Below are 18389 nucleotides of genomic sequence, written 5' to 3' on the forward strand. Positions count from 1 at the left end.
AGCCGAAGTGTAGAGAGGAGAAAATGAAAAGATTGCGCAAGGATAAAGTCTCTGACCTGTGATAGGCTTTCCACCCGTGTTCAGCGGTGGGTTCCAGAAGAGACTGCAGCTGTTCGGAGTGTATCCAAGGATCTCCGGCTGGCTTGGCGCGTCTGGAGGATCGTAAGGACTCTTGGCGATCACCGGCTTGCCTTCAAGCGGCTCGGACACGCCGTACATGTTCTCGGCACGGACCCTGAAGATGTACTTCTTGCCTTCGGTGAGTCCCTTGGCAGTGTAGCTGGTTCTCGGACAGTATCCGGGTGTCTGCCTCCAGTTGTCGGCTCCGTAGTCCGATACCTCGACGATGTAGTTCGTGATGTCTGAGCCTCCATCGTCGAGAGGCTTGTTCCACGACAGAGACACGGAGTCGTGAGTGGTGCCTGTGTACTGTAGCGGGCCTTGAGGTGGTCCAGGTCTGTCGACGACGATCACCTCAATGTCCGCGGAGTCTCTACCGTACTCGTTCGACGCCGTCACCGTGTAGAGTCCGCCGTCGTCTCGCACCGACTTCTCGATCGACAGGCTGGTGCGACCGCTCTTCGTCTCGGTCTACAAAGAATGCATTATAATATAAGATGTATCCTCTTAATACTATTCTATTCTCTGCATACTATTCTCTCCTACTATCCTATTCTCTTAATACTATTCTATCCTCTTAATACAATTCTATCCTCTTAACACTATTCTATCTTCTTCAATTGTTGCCGACTGCTTCTAACTGATCTTTTAGCGTACCGAGATTCGCAGGGTCTCCAGAAGCGGCCTGGCGTTCCTGGACCACTCGATCGTGGGCGTCGGGGCGCCGGTCAGTGGAATGTTCACGTTGATCGGTTCTCCGGCACGGACCTTGATCTTGCGTCCAATCAGAGCGTCGAGGTTCAACTTCGGCTTCTCCTTCATCGGTTTAGCGATGAACACTGACGATGTATCGCTAGGTTTACCGGATCCCGCAGCATTAATAGCGGTCACACGGTACTCGTATGCGTGACCTTCAGTAACATGATCGTCGTAGAACTCTGTGTTCTTCACTGGCTCTTTGTTCATCTTCAGCCAGCGACCGGTCGCTCTATCCCGGCGTTCGACGTCGTAGCCGATGATTTTCGATCCGCCGTTGCTGATCGGTGATGCCCATCTGATCTTGATGTGATCTTTGTCGGCGTCGACCAGTTCTGGTTTGCCAGGCTGTCCAGGGGCGACTGTGCGAAATTCGATGGTTCAGAAGTTTTGTTTATTAAACTTGTTAAAAATCAAGTTTCCATTTTATGGAACAGAGAACTTCAGAGCAGAGATCGAATCGGTATTACAAGTTGAATTGAACAATACAAATTACTAGGCTGCAGATTTTATGCATTTATGATAAAAATTAAAACAGTGTAAATATTGGGAGCATTTAAGAATATACTATTTTCAACTCACAGAAACTAGTAACGATAGAATGAAATCTTTGTCGGGCTCCTGTTTGTTACAATTAATGAAGAAAATGTTTATTTTGCAGAAAGATTCGCAGTCTAGAAATTACAATTGAATCAGACAGATCCAACAGATCATGAATCGAACAGATGCTGATACAATACCGAATTATCAAAGTATAATACATCGGTATTCGGTCTCTGCTTGAGACTCTAAAGTTTGGAGACCAGGGTACATACCGAATTGATTCTTGGCGACCACAGAGTGGTCCGTGGTCAGTGGATCGGAGCGACCTTGAAGATTCTCTGCGCTCACTCTGAACTCGTAGGTGGTTCCTTCGAGGAGCCTTGGAACTGTAGCGTGGTTGAACTTGGGATTGACATGTGTCACCGCTGGTACCCAACCACCGCCGTGAGTCAGATCTCGTTTCTCGATCACGTACCCGCTGAAAAAGTTAGCATTTTGTCAAGCATTCAAAAAGAAACTCGATAACTTTGTACAATAGTCGGTAACCATTTCAAAGAATCACAGATTATGCAGATTAACATCTGCAACAATCTACTGTATCATTATACTAACGTGATCTCGCTGCCACCATTATCCTTCGGCGGTTTCCAGGACAACGTAACCGATTGACTGGTGATCTCCTCGTATTCAAGAGGCGCCTCTGGTGGTCCAGGCCTGTCAAGGACGACCACCTGGAAGCTACCCTCGTCTATACCGCTGCTGTTCTTAAGCAACAAGTGGTAGAGGCCGGAGTCTGATCTCTTAGCATTCACCGTGTGAACGATAGTGTGATAACCGATCGACGTGACAGTCGTCCTATCGGTGGACACCAAATCCTTGCTGCCGACCGTCCAAAAGACTTCCGGCGTCGGTTCACCGACGAAGTCGATGTCAACGTGGAAGATAAGTCCAGCCTTGATGCGAATGTCCTGCAAAGGCGTCTTGATCTTCGGGGCAACTGAAACACGTTCAACAATATTCTCCGTTAGCGGAACTTTCAAACGACTGCTATTCAATGACTGCCATTCTATTCAGTAAAGCACTCACGATGACGAGGTTTGGCAGTGATCAGGTCACTCGGTTCAGAAGGCTCGGACTGTCCAGCAGCGTTCTGCGCAATTACACGGAACTCGTACTCTTGTCCTTCGGTTAGGTCGGGCACGGTGGTATTGGTCTGGTTCGGAGGAACGTGGACCGCGTTCACCCAGTACGGGCTGCCCTTCTCCTTCTTCTGGACGATGTAGCCGGTCAGTGGCGAGCCACCGTCGTTGCCAGGAGCTGGCCATTGCAGGTCGACGTGGTCCCTGTCCCAATCCGTGATTAGTGGCCTTCCGGGCGCGTCTGGCTCGTCTAAAAATATTAAAAGGTCTTAACAAATACGAAAAACAATCCGTAGCAGAGAAGTTGCCAGTCGGGAGAGCAAAAAGAAAGCTTGCTCTACCTGGTCCTACTAAAAGTACGAATAGTAAGTAACTTGTGACATATTTTGCGAGAACGACTCTTGTGTGAATGTCTCTGAGATAGCGGCCAGCAAGTTGAACTCGCTTGCGACAGTCGCTCTTAGAGAGCGAAACGATATATTTATTTATAATATTTGCAAGCAACTGTACACTCTTCTGTAAGTTACTCTCGTAAGAAAATGTCGCAAGTTACTTCTGTAATCACTTGGGCAATAATAGCTGACTGCCACCTTCCCACAGTATTCTCGAACCCAGAGAAACTAACCGAACAAGTTCTTCGCCACAATGCTTCTGGGTGCTTCGAGCGGGTCGGATTCGCCGATAGTATTGACGGCCTTCACACGGAACAGGTATTCCTTGCGATGCGTCAACCTAGCGACCTCGTGGCTCAGGATCATGCTCATACCAGCATCGGACCAAGTGCCACGCGACAAGTCCATCTTTTCGATGATGTAGTGCAAGATAGGACTGCCACCATCGTCCAGAGGATGACCCCAGGTCAGATGACAACCTTCTTTGGTGATATTGCTGATGTCCAGCGGCTTCTGCGGTGGGGAAGGTCTGTCTAGGACAGTGACTCTCGCGGAGGAACTGAACTTTCCGTGCTCGTTGACCAAGGTCAAAGCGTAGCGACCGGTGTCCGAGCGAACAGAGAATGGAATCTCGAAAGTGGTCTCCGTGTTCGTGGTGTACATCTCGGTGCGAGAGTCGGCCATGATCACGGCTCCGTCCAAGGTCCAGGTGGCCATCGGCTTCGGCGAGGCTTGGATCGGAATGATGAAGCTGATCTTCTGTCCGGCTCGGACCACCAGGTCACTGAGAGCGTTCGGGTCGAACGATGGAGCAACTGTTGTGGAAAATGTCATCGTTAATTGATGGAGACGAGAAGAAAAGGTCCAATCTTACCCCAATGTGCAGCGGGCCTGGGGCACCCAAATAATTAAACGGCAAGTTTAAGTTCTTCAACATATTTCTTCTAAGGAGATGTATCTCAAGTTCTTAACTTTGTTTTGAAAGAATGGAATATTGTTCTGAATCTTCCATTTTGAATTTTGAACGTTCAGTGTTACATTCGTTATCGAATACCTCAAAAACCAGTAACGAATCAAACTTTATTCGTCACTATCGAGCAAATATTCAATCAAACAAGAACATATTCAACAATTTGTATATTCAATTAATACATAATATTCCATTTTTATACGTTTTACACGTCTAGTTTGTAGCAAACTGACGTTCGTACATTTACTATTCTGCTGTCGATGACGTATTAATTTTATATTACGACATGAATCGAGTGTATATGTAAAAATCAACTAGTTGTAAACACAATGTCACCGCCACAACACGTAGCAAGAATTGGACTTATTGCGAGCATACGTCACTGCCGTTATCCGCGTAAAAACATTTAGAGAATTTAAATGAAATCAAAAGTAATAAGCAATTCTTCGTAAATATTATTAGGCGAATAGAATATTCGAATAAATAATGATATTCGATTAAATACAAAGAATAACTTGTTACGAATAATGCATAATTATTCTCCGAATGAAATATTCGGCTAAAAAGAATTTGTTCGAATAATTATTTTAGATAAATATTTATTCGGAACAATTCGAGAAAGTATCAAATTTTTTATGAAATCTTGGCGTTTGGCCATTATTTGGGTGCTGCTGGCCCACTGTGCAACGAACAATACTTGGCGTACCAATACGTTGATTATAGTACTTACGGAATCGTGGTTTGGCAATGATAGGCGACGAGGCGTCCGAAGGTTCTCCAGGGCCGGCCTTGTTAACAGCGATGACCCTGAACTCGTACTCCGTTCCCTCAATTAAATCAGGAACGGTACCACTGGTTTTGGCGCCATCAAGCTCCACAGCCTTCTCCCAGGATCCGAATCGCGGACGTTTCTCAATAATATATCCAGTGATGGGCGATCCACCGTCCTTCCTAGGCGGGTCCCATTGCAGATCAACGTGATCCTTGTCCCAGTCTGTGGCGACAGGGGCGCCAGGTTTGTCAGGTTTGTCGTACGGGTCCTTAGCAGTGATGGTGTCCATGCCAGTCAACGGCATCGACTCTCCCTGCTTGTTCACGGCGCGGACTCGGAACTGATAGTCGTGTCCTTCGATCAGGTGGTCGACGTGGGCGGAAGTGGAGCTCGCCTCGGCTACCGGCACCCATCGCATGTTCTCTGTGTCCATCTTCTCCACCTGGTAATACTGAATCTCCGAGCCGCCGTCGTCTTTCGGCGGCCGCCACTTCAGGTTGCAACCGTTCTTCGTCACATTATCGATCTTCAGAGGTCCTTCCGGTGGAGATGGCACGTCCAGGACGTTCACAGTGAGTGTAGCAGCGTCCCTGCCGTTCACGTTCTTCGCCTCCAATGTGTACACACCGGAGTCGGATCTTCTGGCCTCCATCACGCGGACTTTGGTGTTGTAGTCCTCGTTCACGATCTTGATGCGGTCGTCGCCGATCACAGGCGTTCCTTTCAGCGTCCACGTCTTCGTTGGAGGCGGCTCGCCGATAACCGGGACGTCGAAGTCGTAGAAACCGCCAGCCTTCACCTTTACGTCCAGCATGTACTGCCTGTCGATCTTCGGAGGAACTGTGGACAATTGTTGAGTGGACTTAGCAGAGATTCGTATCGTCAGGGTGTAGATCGCCACAGTGGTTTAGACCGCAGAATTAATAGGAAAAGAATCGGATGAATTGCAGGTGATACAGTGTAGGTACTAGCCTTTAGCACTCGAAAAATTGCTTTATCATTATCAAAAATATTTTTTACATTCAATACAACTTCGTATAGAATAGAAGTATTCTATGTTGGAAGTATGTTTGGTTTTCACGTTAAAATAGTTCCAAGTAGAAGGACTTGGAAATGTTTTATGTTTCAGAACTTGCTCGTAGTATAACGATCTAAACTGTAACGCCGAAGAAATGTGAAGCTACTTACGATTCTTGGGACGGGCCAGGTGCGATTTAGAGGCGTCAGAAGGCTCTCCAGGTCCAGCTTTGTTGACCGCCCTCACGCGGAATTCGTAGTGTGTACCTTCAATCAAATCGTTCACCTTTCCACGGTTCACGTCGCCCTCAATCTCAGCACACTTCTCCCAAGTTGGGCTGTACTTGTCTCGTTTTTCAATGATGTAGCCGGTGATAGGAGATCCGCCGTCTTCTTGAGGACGGTCCCATTGCAGCTCCACGAAGTCCGAGTCGTAGTCGGCGACAGTCGGCACGCCAGGCTTTCCTGGCTCGTCTGTGTACAAGATGAAGATCATGAGTTCCCAATAACGATAACTATACATATATACATATATAATTACTACGATAACTAGGCTGCGTATCTTAATACAAATAAAAAATTGTCTGCATCAATTTCAGGAAACACGGTGCAAGTAGAAATTTCCCTTTTCTCCACATATTCAAACTCTTTTAATCTTTCTATTCTTTCAAATGGCATCTACTCATTTTTTGCCATAAACGCGTAAAGTCTGCAATCTAACGATAACCAATTCTTCACCCACCGAAAGGATTCTTCGCCTCGACGGTCTGCATGCAGGCGAGCGGCTCCGACTTTCCATGCTTGTTAACCGCGCGGACCCTGAACTTGTACTTGTGTCCAGGCGTCAAGCCCTCAACATTAAGAGACGTTTCAGGTCCATCAGTTTCACCGGCAGGTACCCATCGGCCCGTAGCCTCGTCCATCTTCTCAACAACATATTTCTCAACCGGTTGTCCTCCGTCATCCTCCGGCTGCTTCCATGTCAGTTTGCATCCTTCCGCGTGTACATCGGACGCTCTCATCGGTCCCTGAGGAGGACCTGGCCTATCCAGGACAGTGACCCTAACCACAGCTTCGTCCATGCCGTTTATGTTCTCGGCAGTGAGGATATATTTGCCTGAATCCTCTCTGACAGCCATCCTGACGCTCAGGCTGGTGTTGTAGTCCTGGTGCTTGACCTTGATGCGATCGGTGGGCCTGACCTCCCGGCCGTTCAGCTTCCATTTGGTTGTTGGCGGTGGTTCGCCAGTCACTTTGACGTCGAAGCTGAAGTTCTGACCCGCCTTGATCCTGACGTCCACCAGATTCGTGCGATCGATCTTCGGCGCCTGGTTTCGCGGTTTCGCAATGATTGTTGGCGTCGCATCCGACGGCTCGCCAGGGCCGGCTTTGTTTACGGCTCGCACGCGGAACTCGTACGGCTGGCCTTCGATCAGGTCGGGAACAGTCGCGGACGTCTCATCCGCCGGCACTTCTACCGCCTTCTCCCATTCTCCATATTTGTCTTTCTTTTCGATGATGTAGCCGGTGATCGGCGATCCACCGTCGTTCGTCGGCGGTGTCCATGCCAGGTCTACGTGGTCCTTGTCCCAATCCGTTGCTCGGAGGTCGCCTGGCTTGCCCGGCTCGTCTAAAAACATTGAGAAAGAAGCGTGAACACCGACGGGTCTCAGCTTGTTTGTCAGTTGAAGAGTTAGGTGTACTCGATGGACTCACCAAATGGATTCTTCGCCAAAATGGCCTGTTCAGCTTCCAGAGGCTTGGACTCTCCTTCAGCGTTCACCGCGCTCACCCGGAACAAGTACTCCTTGCCAGGTGTCAGTCCAGACACCTCCAGGGCTGAAGGAACATTATTGTACAAAATATTACTTCACCGTTTGACATTACTTAACTCTACGTTAGTATGCAGTCTCTAGAACTCCTGAGCAAATGTATGGAAAATGTTTTCTATGTGCATTTTCAAGGTGCAGTGACAAACATGGACGTGTAGCTTCAGGATTGGGTTTTTGCAAGATTGATTTAGCTACGCATTTCTAACAAAACGAGGTACAGTGTCATACGTGGACATAACTTCAGGAGGTCTGTTTTTGCGGATAGACTTAGCAACGCATTTTTTCCAAGATACTCACATGGCTCTGTGGACCGGCCGCAAGGTACCCAGCAGCCGGTTTCCGGGTCCATTTTATCGACCTGGTAGTACTCGATAGGAGTGCCTCCGTCGTCCTTCGGCCTCTTCCATTTGAGCTTGCAGCCCTCTTTGTGAACATCTGAGATCTGAAGCGGTCCCTCCGGTGGCATCGGTTTGTCAGTGACGGTAACCTGCACGGTAACCGAGTCTCTGCCAGAGGTGTTAGTAGCTGTGACCGAGTAATCGCCGCTGTCGTCGCGCACTACCGGTCGGATGCTGAACTTGGTGCTGTAATCGGTGTTGTCGATTTGCACCTTTCTATCCGAGTGCAACGGGATCGCTCCGTATCGCCACTCGATGTGTGGGGGTGGTTCACCGATCACGTTCGCGTCGAATCTCAGCAGCGAACCGGCGGACAGAGTGACATCCCGAAGATTGCGTCGATCGATCTTGGGTGCCACTGAAAGAACACGATTTATAGATGAGCTTGATCGATCGACAGGTGCCAAAATCGCCTATTAATACAGATTATTTATAAAACGTTCGGGTACGCTATTGTCGGAAGCACCAGCGCGCTAAAACTATTCCCGATGTATTCGTGTCAGGGATAATGATCACGGTAAAATGAAAAAATTGAACCCGCGCCAGGAACCATGAAAAGATTCTTTGTTCCTTGATCTTTCTTTGCAACAGTCTGATATTCGTTCACCAACGATTAATTTGATCGACCTTATGTTGCTTTCATAACAAGAAGTCATTTAATTTTGATAAACTGTTGCGATACTATAACGAAACGTTACTAGCCGACACGAATGGTGTGTTACGAAGGGAAAGTCAATCTTTCTGATACTTAGGGGACACTTACAGAAGCGTGGTTTCGCCGTGAACGTTTTGCTGGTGTCTCCAGGTTCTGACTGGCCAGCCTTGTTCACAGCGATTACACGGAACAGGTAATCATTGCCCTCGATGAGACCATGGATGAGGGCTCTCGTGGTCGGTGTCTCGATCTCCAAAGCTTTCTCCCACATTGTGCTGTATTTGTCTTTCTTCTCGACGATGTACCCGGTGATGGGCGATCCTCCGTCGCTGACTGGTTCCTTCCAGGTGAGCTCCACCTGGTTCGCGGTCCAGTCAACCGGCTCCGGTGCTCCCGGAGGACTTGGGACAGCTAAAAAGGATCGTTCGATCAAGCACATCGTCTCCGAACACTTCAAAGAGGCCTCGACTAGCTCTAAGATCTGACCATAAGAGCCTTTTAACCCTTGAACAACAGAGCTTTTTCACAACCACAAAATGAATGATGTTTAACACCACTCACTGTGTACTTCTTGTACACTCGTTATTCCATCTGATGTCCCCAATGTAACATTTCATTCATTCAATTCAATCTCTGAACAGTGAATAATTAAATGGCGATTTCAATATTCTGGGCCAAAACGGACCCAAGCTCCGCTGTTGAAGTGTTAAACAGACAACTGGTCCAACCAGAGAGATCCTTTGACTATACTTTTGTTTTTTGCGTGACAAATACGTACTGAACGGATCTTTGGCGACGATGGAACCGAAAGTCTCCAAAGGCTCCGACTCTCCTTCTTTGTTGAGCGCTTTTACCCTGAACTTGTACTCGTGTCCAGGAGTCAGTCCTTCCACTTTCATTTCAGGACCCATTGTCTTGCCGACAGGCAACCAAACACCGGTTTCCGGGTCGAACTTCTCGACTACGTATCCTTCGATCGGCTCACCGCCGTCATCCTTCGGCTTCTTCCACTTCAGGGTGCATCCCTCCTTGTGGACGTCGGACACCTCGAGCGGTCCTTCCGGTTTGCCCGGTTTCGCTGCAAACGATTTATAACGTTCAAGCAAAGAATTTACAGACGAAGAAGTTATATACAGTGATTTCTCTATATATGTCGCCAAGGTCTGGATGATAAACGTCACGGAACTATCATTCGCGAGGCCTCGGACAACTGAGTGTAAACAACACCCCTATTGTTGACATACATCGAGAATTTACGGTACAGTGCTGGACAAAAGTCAAAGATACTCAATGTAGGGGAAACTGGGGCAAGTTGACACAATGCAATTATCTGGACAAACCTGGATTCTGCAAAAAATTGCAGAAATTTAAAACTGAAAAATGTTTCATTGTCGGGACTCTTTTATACAAAAGATAGGATATATAAAATGTGCAACTCTTTTCTTCCAGACATACGAGATACCCAAATATGAGTCTTATATTTTTGTCCACCACTGTAGACGGTCACCGACGAAGCGATCGGAAATGAGAATGATCTCGTTACGTACAGACAACGGTGACCTCGACCTCGGCCGTGTCCGACCCGTGCTGGTTCACCGCGGTGATCTTGTAGATGCCACTATCCTTGCGTTCGGGCTTGTCGTTGTAAAACTTGCTGTTGTACGGGACGTTCTGTATGCGACGGAACGTGGTCACCTGGATGCTTTTGTTGTTCAGCACCCAGGTCACGTCGGGCGGCGGTTCGCCGATAATCTTCACGTCGAAGTGGAATCCTTCGCTCTCGCGAACGGTGATGTCGCGCAAGTTCTTCCTATCGATCCTTGGCGCGAGTCGTCGACTCTTCGCCGTGATCGGCTTGCTGGTGTCCGATGGTTCGCCAGGACCAGCAGCGTTGATAGCCCTCACGCGGAACTCGTACTCGACGCCCTCGTCAAGATTGTCGACGCGTCCCTTGCAGTCGGGTCCTGTTTCAAGAGCCTTTATCCATCGTGGACTGTCCTTCTCGCGCTTCTCGACAATGTATCCGGTGATTGGAGATCCACCATCCTTCAATGGTGGAGTCCATCTTAGATCAATGTGATCCTTGTCCCAATCGGTTGCCTCTGGGCGACCAGGTGGTCCTGGTTCGTCGAACGGATTCTTCGCCACGATTCCGTGGTCCGTTTCCAAAGGTTCCGATTCACCTTCCGCGTTCACAGCGGAGACTCGGAACTTGTACTCCTGTCCGGGCACAAGATTCTCGACGACCATGTTGGGTTCCTTGGTGCGTCCTACGGGGATCCATCTTCCCGTTTCCGTGTCCATCTTCTCCACAACGTAATGATCCAGTGGGGTGCCACCGTCGTCCAACGGCGGGTTCCATTTCAACGTGCATCCTTCCTTGTGCACGTCGGACACTTTCAAAGGTCCCTCCGGTTTGCTCGGCTTGTCCAGCACCAGAATCTCGATCGATGCCTCGTCCTTTCCGGAACTGTTCTCCGCCTTCAGGGTCAGGCGTCCGCAGTGAGCTCTGCTCGCTGACATCACGATGTACTTCGTCCTGTAGTCCTCCAGTTCGATCGACAGGATACCGCCGGTCTCCTGTTTGGCCTTGTTCAGGTACCACGTTTTCGTTGGCGGAGGTTCTCCGGAGACTTTCACGTCCAGGCGGATGTGATTGCCGGCCTTGATCGTGAGGTCCTTCAGGTTCGTGCGATCGATCTTCGGCGCCGCGTAACGATCCTTCGCGATCAGACTGTCGCTGGCCTCGCTGGGCTTGCTCTGTCCACCTTTGTTCACCGCTCTCACGCGGAACTGGTACTTCTGACCTTCGATCAGGTCCTCCACTCGGCCCTCCGTCTTGTTTCCTGGCACCTCGGCGGCCTTCTGCCATTTGCCGAACTGATCCTTCTTTTCGATTATGTACTTCTCGATCGGCGCTCCGCCGTCTTTCTTCGGGGCCTTCCACTTAAGGTCCACGTGGTTCTTCGACCAGTCCTTCAAGTCTGGTTTGCCTGGCGGATCGGGCTCTGTGTAAGGATTCTTCGCTGTGGTCGGAATCGCAGTCTCCAAAGGTTCTGACTCGCCCTCGGAGTTGACAGCCTTCACGCGGAACATGTAGTCCTTGCCTTCGTTCAAGCCGGTGACATCAGCCTCCGGAGTTTTGCTCGTGGCGCAAGGCACCCATCTTCCGGTGTCAACGTCCATCCTTTCGATGACATAGTGATCGACAGGCTCGCCGCCATCGTCGTCAGGCTTGTCCCATTTGAGCTTACAGCCCTCGGCAGTGACGTCCGACACTTCGAGGGGTCCTTTGGGTTTGCCAGGTTTGCTGAGAACCTGTAATTCGACTTCCACTTGATCGGTACCACTGTCGTTCTTCGCGATGACCGTGTACGTGCCGGTGTCTATTCTCTGCAGCTTTGTGATGATGAATGTCGTGTGATAGTCCTCGTTCTCGATCTTCAGACGGTCCATGCTCTTCAGCACAGCGTCCTTGAACATCCAGGTGACCGTTGGAGGAGGCTCGCCTTGGATCGCTGCCTCGATGCGCAACATCTGTCCCACCCGCATCACCTTCTTCTGCAGGTTCTTGCGGTCGATGCGCGGAGCCAGGAAACGTGGCTTAGCAACGACGCTTCTCGAGGAGTCGCTGGGCTCGCCAGGACCGGCTCTGTTCACAGCCACCACCCTGAACTCGTACTCGTGACCTTCCTCGATTCCATCGGTGACCTTCGCCGCTGTGCGGTCACCGGAGACCTTCGCGACATCTATCCACTGTCTTCCCTCCTTGTCTCTCATCTGTATGATGTACTTCTCGATGGGAGCACCACCGTCGTCTTTCGGCGGCTGCCATTCAAGGTCTACGAAGTCCTTGTCCCAGTTCTTGATCTCTGGACGGCCGGGTTTGCCAGGCTCGTCTGAAACAGATCGTTATCGTCACTAAAAGATCTTTCGCGTGGCTAAATTGAGACGCTTCACAGTGTTCGAGACAATGTTAAAAAGGCCAATTTTCGAGGTATGAAATCTAACAGAATTTTGGTCATAAAACATTGGTAATATAATGTAGTTTGAAACATGTGTTATTTGCTGAATGTTTATCAGATTAAGCTAATTCTTTAGTGATCCTTTAGTATCATAAAATGATTAAATATCTATCAACTTCGGTTCGAGTTTTAAAGAAATTATCTCTTTACTTTCTGGCATCCAGCTCTGAGCACGTTAAACTTAAAGAAGAAATTGATCGTATTTTTGCCCGAATTTGCTCGAAATGAAGAAAACAGCCGAAATCTTTGGAAGTGATTAATTTTCTGCCATAAGATTTCGAACACCGTGGCGTCTGCTAATAAAATCAAGCGGAAGATCGGTACCAAATGGATTCTTGGCGACGATGGACTTATCAGTCTCTAGATCGTCCGATTCGCCTTCCCTGTTGACGGCCTTTACGCGGAATTTGTAAGGTTTGCCCTCCTGCAGTCCAGTGATCGTGCACTCCGGCTCAGTGGACTTTGCACAAGGTATCCATTGTCCGGTAAGAGGATCCAGCTTCTCGATCTCGTAGTACTCGACCGGAGCACCACCGTCGTCTTCCGGTTTCTCCCATTTCAACTTGCAGCCGTGCTTGTTCACGTCGGACACTTCCAAAGGACCCTGACAATAGGAAGATCATATGTTAACAAATCATGCGGGGAGAGACGAAAAATATTATGGTGATTCTTGGAGGACCTACCTTTGGTCTGCCAGGTTTTCCGAGGATAGTGATCTCAACCTCAGCTGTGTCCTCGCCCACTTCATTCTTCGCGTTGATCACGTACTTGCCGGTGTGAGCTCTCTTGGTCTTCAAAATGAAGAACTTAGTGTTGTAATCGATATTGTCGATGCGAATAGTGTCGTCCGACTGAAGTTCTTTTCCTTGGAATGACCAAGTCACGGTTGGAGGTGGTTCACCGATTATGTTCACGTCTAAGGTCAATGTTAGGCCAACCTTCACGGTGGTCGGTTGTAAGTTCGTGCGATCGATGAACGGTTTCACTGTAACGAATATGCAATCGTTATTCATTCGATTGATCAATAACATTGATAGACGAGATTCTCGGTTCGATTATTTTATTCTAAATACTTACGCCAACGAGCTTTAGCCGTGTGCGGATTGGTGGCTTCGCTAGGCTCGCCAGGGCCAGCTTTGTTCACTGCTCGGACCCGGAATTGATACTGATTTCCTTCCTCCAACCTAGTTACGGTTCCCGTGCAGGTAGGTCCTTGGATCTCGGCAGCCTTGACGAACTGGGTGCCGAATTTGTCTTTCATTTCGATTATGTAGCCAGTAATCTTTGCTCCACCGTCCCTAATAGGCGGATCCCACTTCAGCTTGACCATGTTCTCCGACCAGTCGATGATCTCTGGCAGACCAGGTGCCCCAGGAGCATCTGAAGTTAAGTTTAATAACTTAAATTCCTTTAAATTGGATCATGGCGAGACAGAATCGTCATGTGATTTTTAACGTTTCACTATGCCGCGAGTAAAGAAAGGCAAATATTCATACGCATTGGTCCGAGAGAGAAGTAATTGGTACTCCTATTTTTCCGAAAATTATGCCAAATTAGCTTTGCTACTTAGGCTCAGCAACTAGTAGTTTAGAGTAGTCGCGAAGGGGTTGAAAACATGATTACTATCTCCACCTACCGTATGGGTTCTTAGCAACGATGGCAGTGTCTGTCTGCAACGGCTCTGACTCTCCTTCCTCGTTGACAGCTTTGACACGGAACTCGTATTTGTGACCAGGTTCTAAACCAGTGATGGCGTGCTCTGTCTTATCAGGATCGACGATACCAGCAGGTACCCATCGTCCCGTGACCGCATCCATCTTCTCGATCACGTAGCTAGACAGAGGCAGTCCGCCGTCGTCTTTCGGCTTGCTCCACTTCAGCTTGCATCCTTCTTTGTGAACGTCCGTCACTTCCAGGGGTCCCTCCGGTTTTCCAGGCTTGTCCAGGATGATAATGTCTACGTCAGCTTCATCCTGACCTGAGTCGTTCACGGCCTTGATCGTGTATTTGCCGCTGAGTTTGCGACTGGTGTTCGTTAGGTGAATCTTCGTCAGGTAATCCTCGTTGTCGATCTTCACGTTCGCTCCAGTCTGCAGGACCGAGCCTCCGAAGTTCCAGGTGACCGTTGGAGGCGGTTCGCCCTCCACGTCGACCTCCAGCTTCACCATCTGACCGGCTCTGACCTTGATCTGTTGCAGCTTCTCACGGTTGATGTGTGGTTTCACTGAAAGGGGGAAGAACGTTCGAATTACGAGTTTCCGTGAATCTAGTGTTAATAAAACATTTTAACAGTGAATGTATGCAGCGGATCGAACAGAGATAGCGGACGTGTTAAGATGGAAGTATTCGTTAAGGTTCGCTTACGGTATCGCGCCTTTGCGACGTGCGGTTTCGTTGGGTCGCTAGGCTCTGATGGTCCAGCTTTGTTCACCGCGCGGACTCGGAACTGGTAAACTGAGCCCTTCTTCAGCCCAGTTACGCGGCCCTTTGGCTGCGGCGATTCCGTCACCGTGGCTTCTTGCCACTGGGTGGACGGTTTCTCTTTCATTTCGATGATGTAGCCGGTGATTGCTGCACCGCCGGTGTTCTTAGGTGGCTCCCACTTCAAGTCCACGCGGTCCACGTCCCAATCCTCGAATTCCGGTACGCCAGGCTTGCCGGACACGTCTGGAAACGATGATGATTTATTATACTGTCCAACTGACTGTGGTCTATTGCTAGACAGCGGATTTTGTGCATTTATCACAGAATTGAGCACGTGCAATTTAAAACACAAGAACGACCAATAGAATTTGAAGGTATAAAATACATTATTTCGAACTCTTAAGTTTGTCTTGAGCCAGAGTATTCTGATTGTGAGTAAGATCCAACTATTGATTGTAGAAGCGCAGAGCAAGGATTGTACCGTAAGGATTCTTGGCGAGGGTGGTGCCATCGGTGACCAAAGGTTCCGACTCGCCCTCCTCGTTAATGGCCTTCACTCTGAACTCGTACTCATGACCTTCCTGGAGACCTTTGATGTCCATTTCCGTGTCAGAGGTGCGTCCCACAGGCACCCATCTTCCGGTAGCCTTGTCCAGCTTCTCGACCTGGTAGCTAGTAACAGGTTTGCCACCGTCGTCCTCTGGTTTTCCCCATTTCAGCTTGCATCCGTTCTTTGTGACGTCAGATACCTTCAGAGGACCCTTGGGTTTGCCAGGAGCCGCTGTAAATACACGAAGTTTGATATTCTCTTCTGCAACAACGAGTGCGTCAACAAACGTCTCCGTACTTACAGAGTATAGTAATCTCGACTTCGGCTTCGTCTTCACCGTGGGGATTCACCGCTTTGATCTTCCACACTCCGGTGTTCTTGCGAACGCAGTCGCTGATGTTCAGCTTGGTATTGTAGTCAACGTTGACGATCTCAATGTTCCCTTCCGTCTTCATCGCTGTGTTCGCGTGGTACCAAGTGATCTCTGGCGGAGGCTCACCGCGAACGTCCACGTCGTATTTGATCGATTTGCCGGCTCGCACGGTGATCGGCTTCAAGTTCGTGCGATCGATCCTCGGTTTGACTATGACAAACAAGAAAATGTGTATTGAAACGAAACAAGGAAATGAACACTTCAAGGAATACTTTGAAAGTTGAAATACTCACGAGATTTGTGCTTGCAGATCTGCATCTTAGACGCGTCCGAAGGCGGAGACGTTCCAGCCTTGTTCACGGCGATAATCCTGAACTGATACTCTCCTCGTTCCTTGAGATCGGCCACTTTAGCCTCCAATTGGCTGCCAGGTACCTCCATCGCCTTCTCCCAGTCCGGCTTGTAGCGATCCTTCTTCTCGATGATGTATTTCTCGATCGGCGCTCCGCCATCGAAGTCTGGAGGAGTCCATTTCAAGCTGACCGACTCGTTGTCGTAATCGGTGATCTCCGGTGTTCCGGGTTTGTGTGGTTCGTCTGTAAATCATCGAATCAGTTAAGCTTTCGATTAAACTTGCGTCTTACGTATAAACGAAGAACGTTTACAAAGATGCGAGGCATTTTACCGTATGGGTTCTTGGCGATGATTGGGCGCTCGCTCTCGAGAGGCTCGGAGTCGCCTTCTTCGTTGACAGCGGTCACACGGAACTTGTACTCGCTGCCAGGATTCAGTCCAGTCACTTCGAATTCCGTCAACGGTGAGGTTCCAGGGACTTTGCCCACTCTGACCCACTTGCCAGTCTTCGTGTCCAGTTTCTCGATCTCGTACTCCTTGATCGGCAAGCCGCCGTCGTCCTCTGGTTTCTCCCATTTGACCTTGGCAGACGTGGCTGTTACGTCTGTCACTTCCAATGGGCCCTTCGGAGAGCCCGGTTTTCCTGAAGAACGATAGCGAGATGAATATAAGTTCCTCGAATTTCGGCTTCGAGTTAATTAATAGTTTAAACTGGAGCTTACCAAGGACAGTGAGTTCCACGGTCTCTTCGTCTTTTCCATTCGCGTTCTCGACGATCAGGGTGTACTTGCCGGTGTCTTTGCGCATGGCGTTGACGATCGTGAAGTCGGTGTGGTAGTCGACGTTGTCGATCTTGATGCGTTCCGTGTTCGTCAGAGGAATATTGTCACGCCAGATCCATTTCACCTCTGGAGGCGGCTCGCCGATTATGTCCACGGACCATTTGTGCGTTCGACCGGCCTTGATGATCACCGATTTGAAGTTGGTCCTGTCGATCCTTGGCTTAACTACGATACAATACAATCGAGTAGAGAAAGTCCTCAATTGTACAGCTTCGGAAAGGATTCGGTAGAACTGATGTACTGGGTGAGTCTACTTACGATTTCTATGCTTGCACACATGGTTGTCGGTAGGGTCGCTGGGCTGGCCAGGACCAGCCTTGTTGTGCGCACGGACTCGGAATTGATAAACCATCTTCTCCTTCAAGCCTTCCACCTTTCCCTCTGGGTTAGCGTCCACGGTTTTTGCTACCTCGACCCAGTCTACCGAGAATTTGTCTTTCATCTCAATAGTATAGTGCGTGATCGGTCTACCACCGTCACTATCCGGTTTCTTCCACTTCAGGGACACGCTCACGTTGTCGTAATCGAAGATCTCCGGCTTGCCAGGCTTGCTAGGCTCATCTAGTGACAAAACAAGAGAACACGGTTCAGAAACAATGAGTCCAATCAACTGAACAAGTTCTTCAAATTTACTGCAATGGATTCAAATTAATCCTTGAACTCACCGTAGGGGTTCTTGGCGAGGATGGCCTCGTCGACTTCGAGAGGCTCGGACTCGCCCTCCTTGTTGACGGCCTTCACGCGGAACTTGTACTTCTTCTTCGGCGTTAGGCCGCTGAAGGTAAACGTATCTTCGTTGGGACCGACTTCTCCAGCAGGTACCCATCTTCCGGTGTCCATGTCCATTTTTTCCAGGACGTATCCTGTGATGTCTGTTCCACCATTGTCTGGAGGTCTTTCCCATTTCACCTTGACGTGGTCAGAGCGTACCTCTTCAACCTTCAGAGGACCTTTAGGAGGCGCAGGTTTGTCTGGTGAAGGTAAAACGATTTCCAATTAACACGTACGTTCCAATTAACAATAAGGCAATAGAGAACAATACATCACAATACAGTAGAACCTAGATTATCTAAGTATCAGGTAACTGAATTCTTTATTGTCTGAACACGTTTCACGCGCATAAAATCTTCAGTCTACTTGTGGCTCATTGATCGGTATGGACAGTCTAGGTTTTGCTGTACTTAATAGAAGAAAATAGCTTTCTGAAAAAAGGAAATGGCAACGAAC

The 18389-nt window shown here is 49.0% G+C and overlaps 1 protein-coding gene across 50 annotated transcripts in view; it reads right to left on the reverse strand.

Moving 5' to 3' along the window:
• The window catches only part of Bent (projectin protein bent), a 111330-nt gene that overhangs the window by 16633 nt on the left and 76308 nt on the right, over positions 1 to 18389 (reverse strand). For all 50 annotated transcript variants that reach the window (XM_076784738.1, XM_076784735.1, XM_076784753.1 and 47 more), the window contains 26 exons: positions 17828 to 18133; positions 17421 to 17723; positions 17043 to 17327; positions 16652 to 16963; positions 16260 to 16562; positions 15895 to 16176; positions 15525 to 15824; positions 14984 to 15286; positions 14256 to 14843; positions 13697 to 13999; positions 13303 to 13604; positions 12944 to 13223; positions 10142 to 12493; positions 9373 to 9672; positions 8703 to 9005; positions 7839 to 8297; positions 7426 to 7548; positions 6452 to 7339; positions 5881 to 6183; positions 4651 to 5532; positions 3184 to 3765; positions 2506 to 2808; positions 2032 to 2416; positions 1692 to 1897; positions 778 to 1238; positions 57 to 591 (listed from right to left, as the gene is read on the reverse strand). In XM_076784738.1, the coding sequence (XP_076640853.1) occupies positions 57 to 591; positions 778 to 1238; positions 1692 to 1897; positions 2032 to 2416; positions 2506 to 2808; positions 3184 to 3765; positions 4651 to 5532; positions 5881 to 6183; positions 6452 to 7339; positions 7426 to 7548; positions 7839 to 8297; positions 8703 to 9005; positions 9373 to 9672; positions 10142 to 12493; positions 12944 to 13223; positions 13303 to 13604; positions 13697 to 13999; positions 14256 to 14843; positions 14984 to 15286; positions 15525 to 15824; positions 15895 to 16176; positions 16260 to 16562; positions 16652 to 16963; positions 17043 to 17327; positions 17421 to 17723; positions 17828 to 18133 (11949 nt within the window). The remainder of the gene's footprint in view (positions 1 to 56; positions 592 to 777; positions 1239 to 1691; positions 1898 to 2031; positions 2417 to 2505; positions 2809 to 3183; positions 3766 to 4650; positions 5533 to 5880; positions 6184 to 6451; positions 7340 to 7425; positions 7549 to 7838; positions 8298 to 8702; positions 9006 to 9372; positions 9673 to 10141; positions 12494 to 12943; positions 13224 to 13302; positions 13605 to 13696; positions 14000 to 14255; positions 14844 to 14983; positions 15287 to 15524; positions 15825 to 15894; positions 16177 to 16259; positions 16563 to 16651; positions 16964 to 17042; positions 17328 to 17420; positions 17724 to 17827; positions 18134 to 18389) is intronic.

The sequence above is a fragment of the Halictus rubicundus genome, chromosome 3, assembly GCF_050948215.1.
Source record: "Halictus rubicundus isolate RS-2024b chromosome 3, iyHalRubi1_principal, whole genome shotgun sequence".
NCBI classification, from domain to species: domain Eukaryota; kingdom Metazoa; phylum Arthropoda; class Insecta; order Hymenoptera; family Halictidae; genus Halictus; species Halictus rubicundus.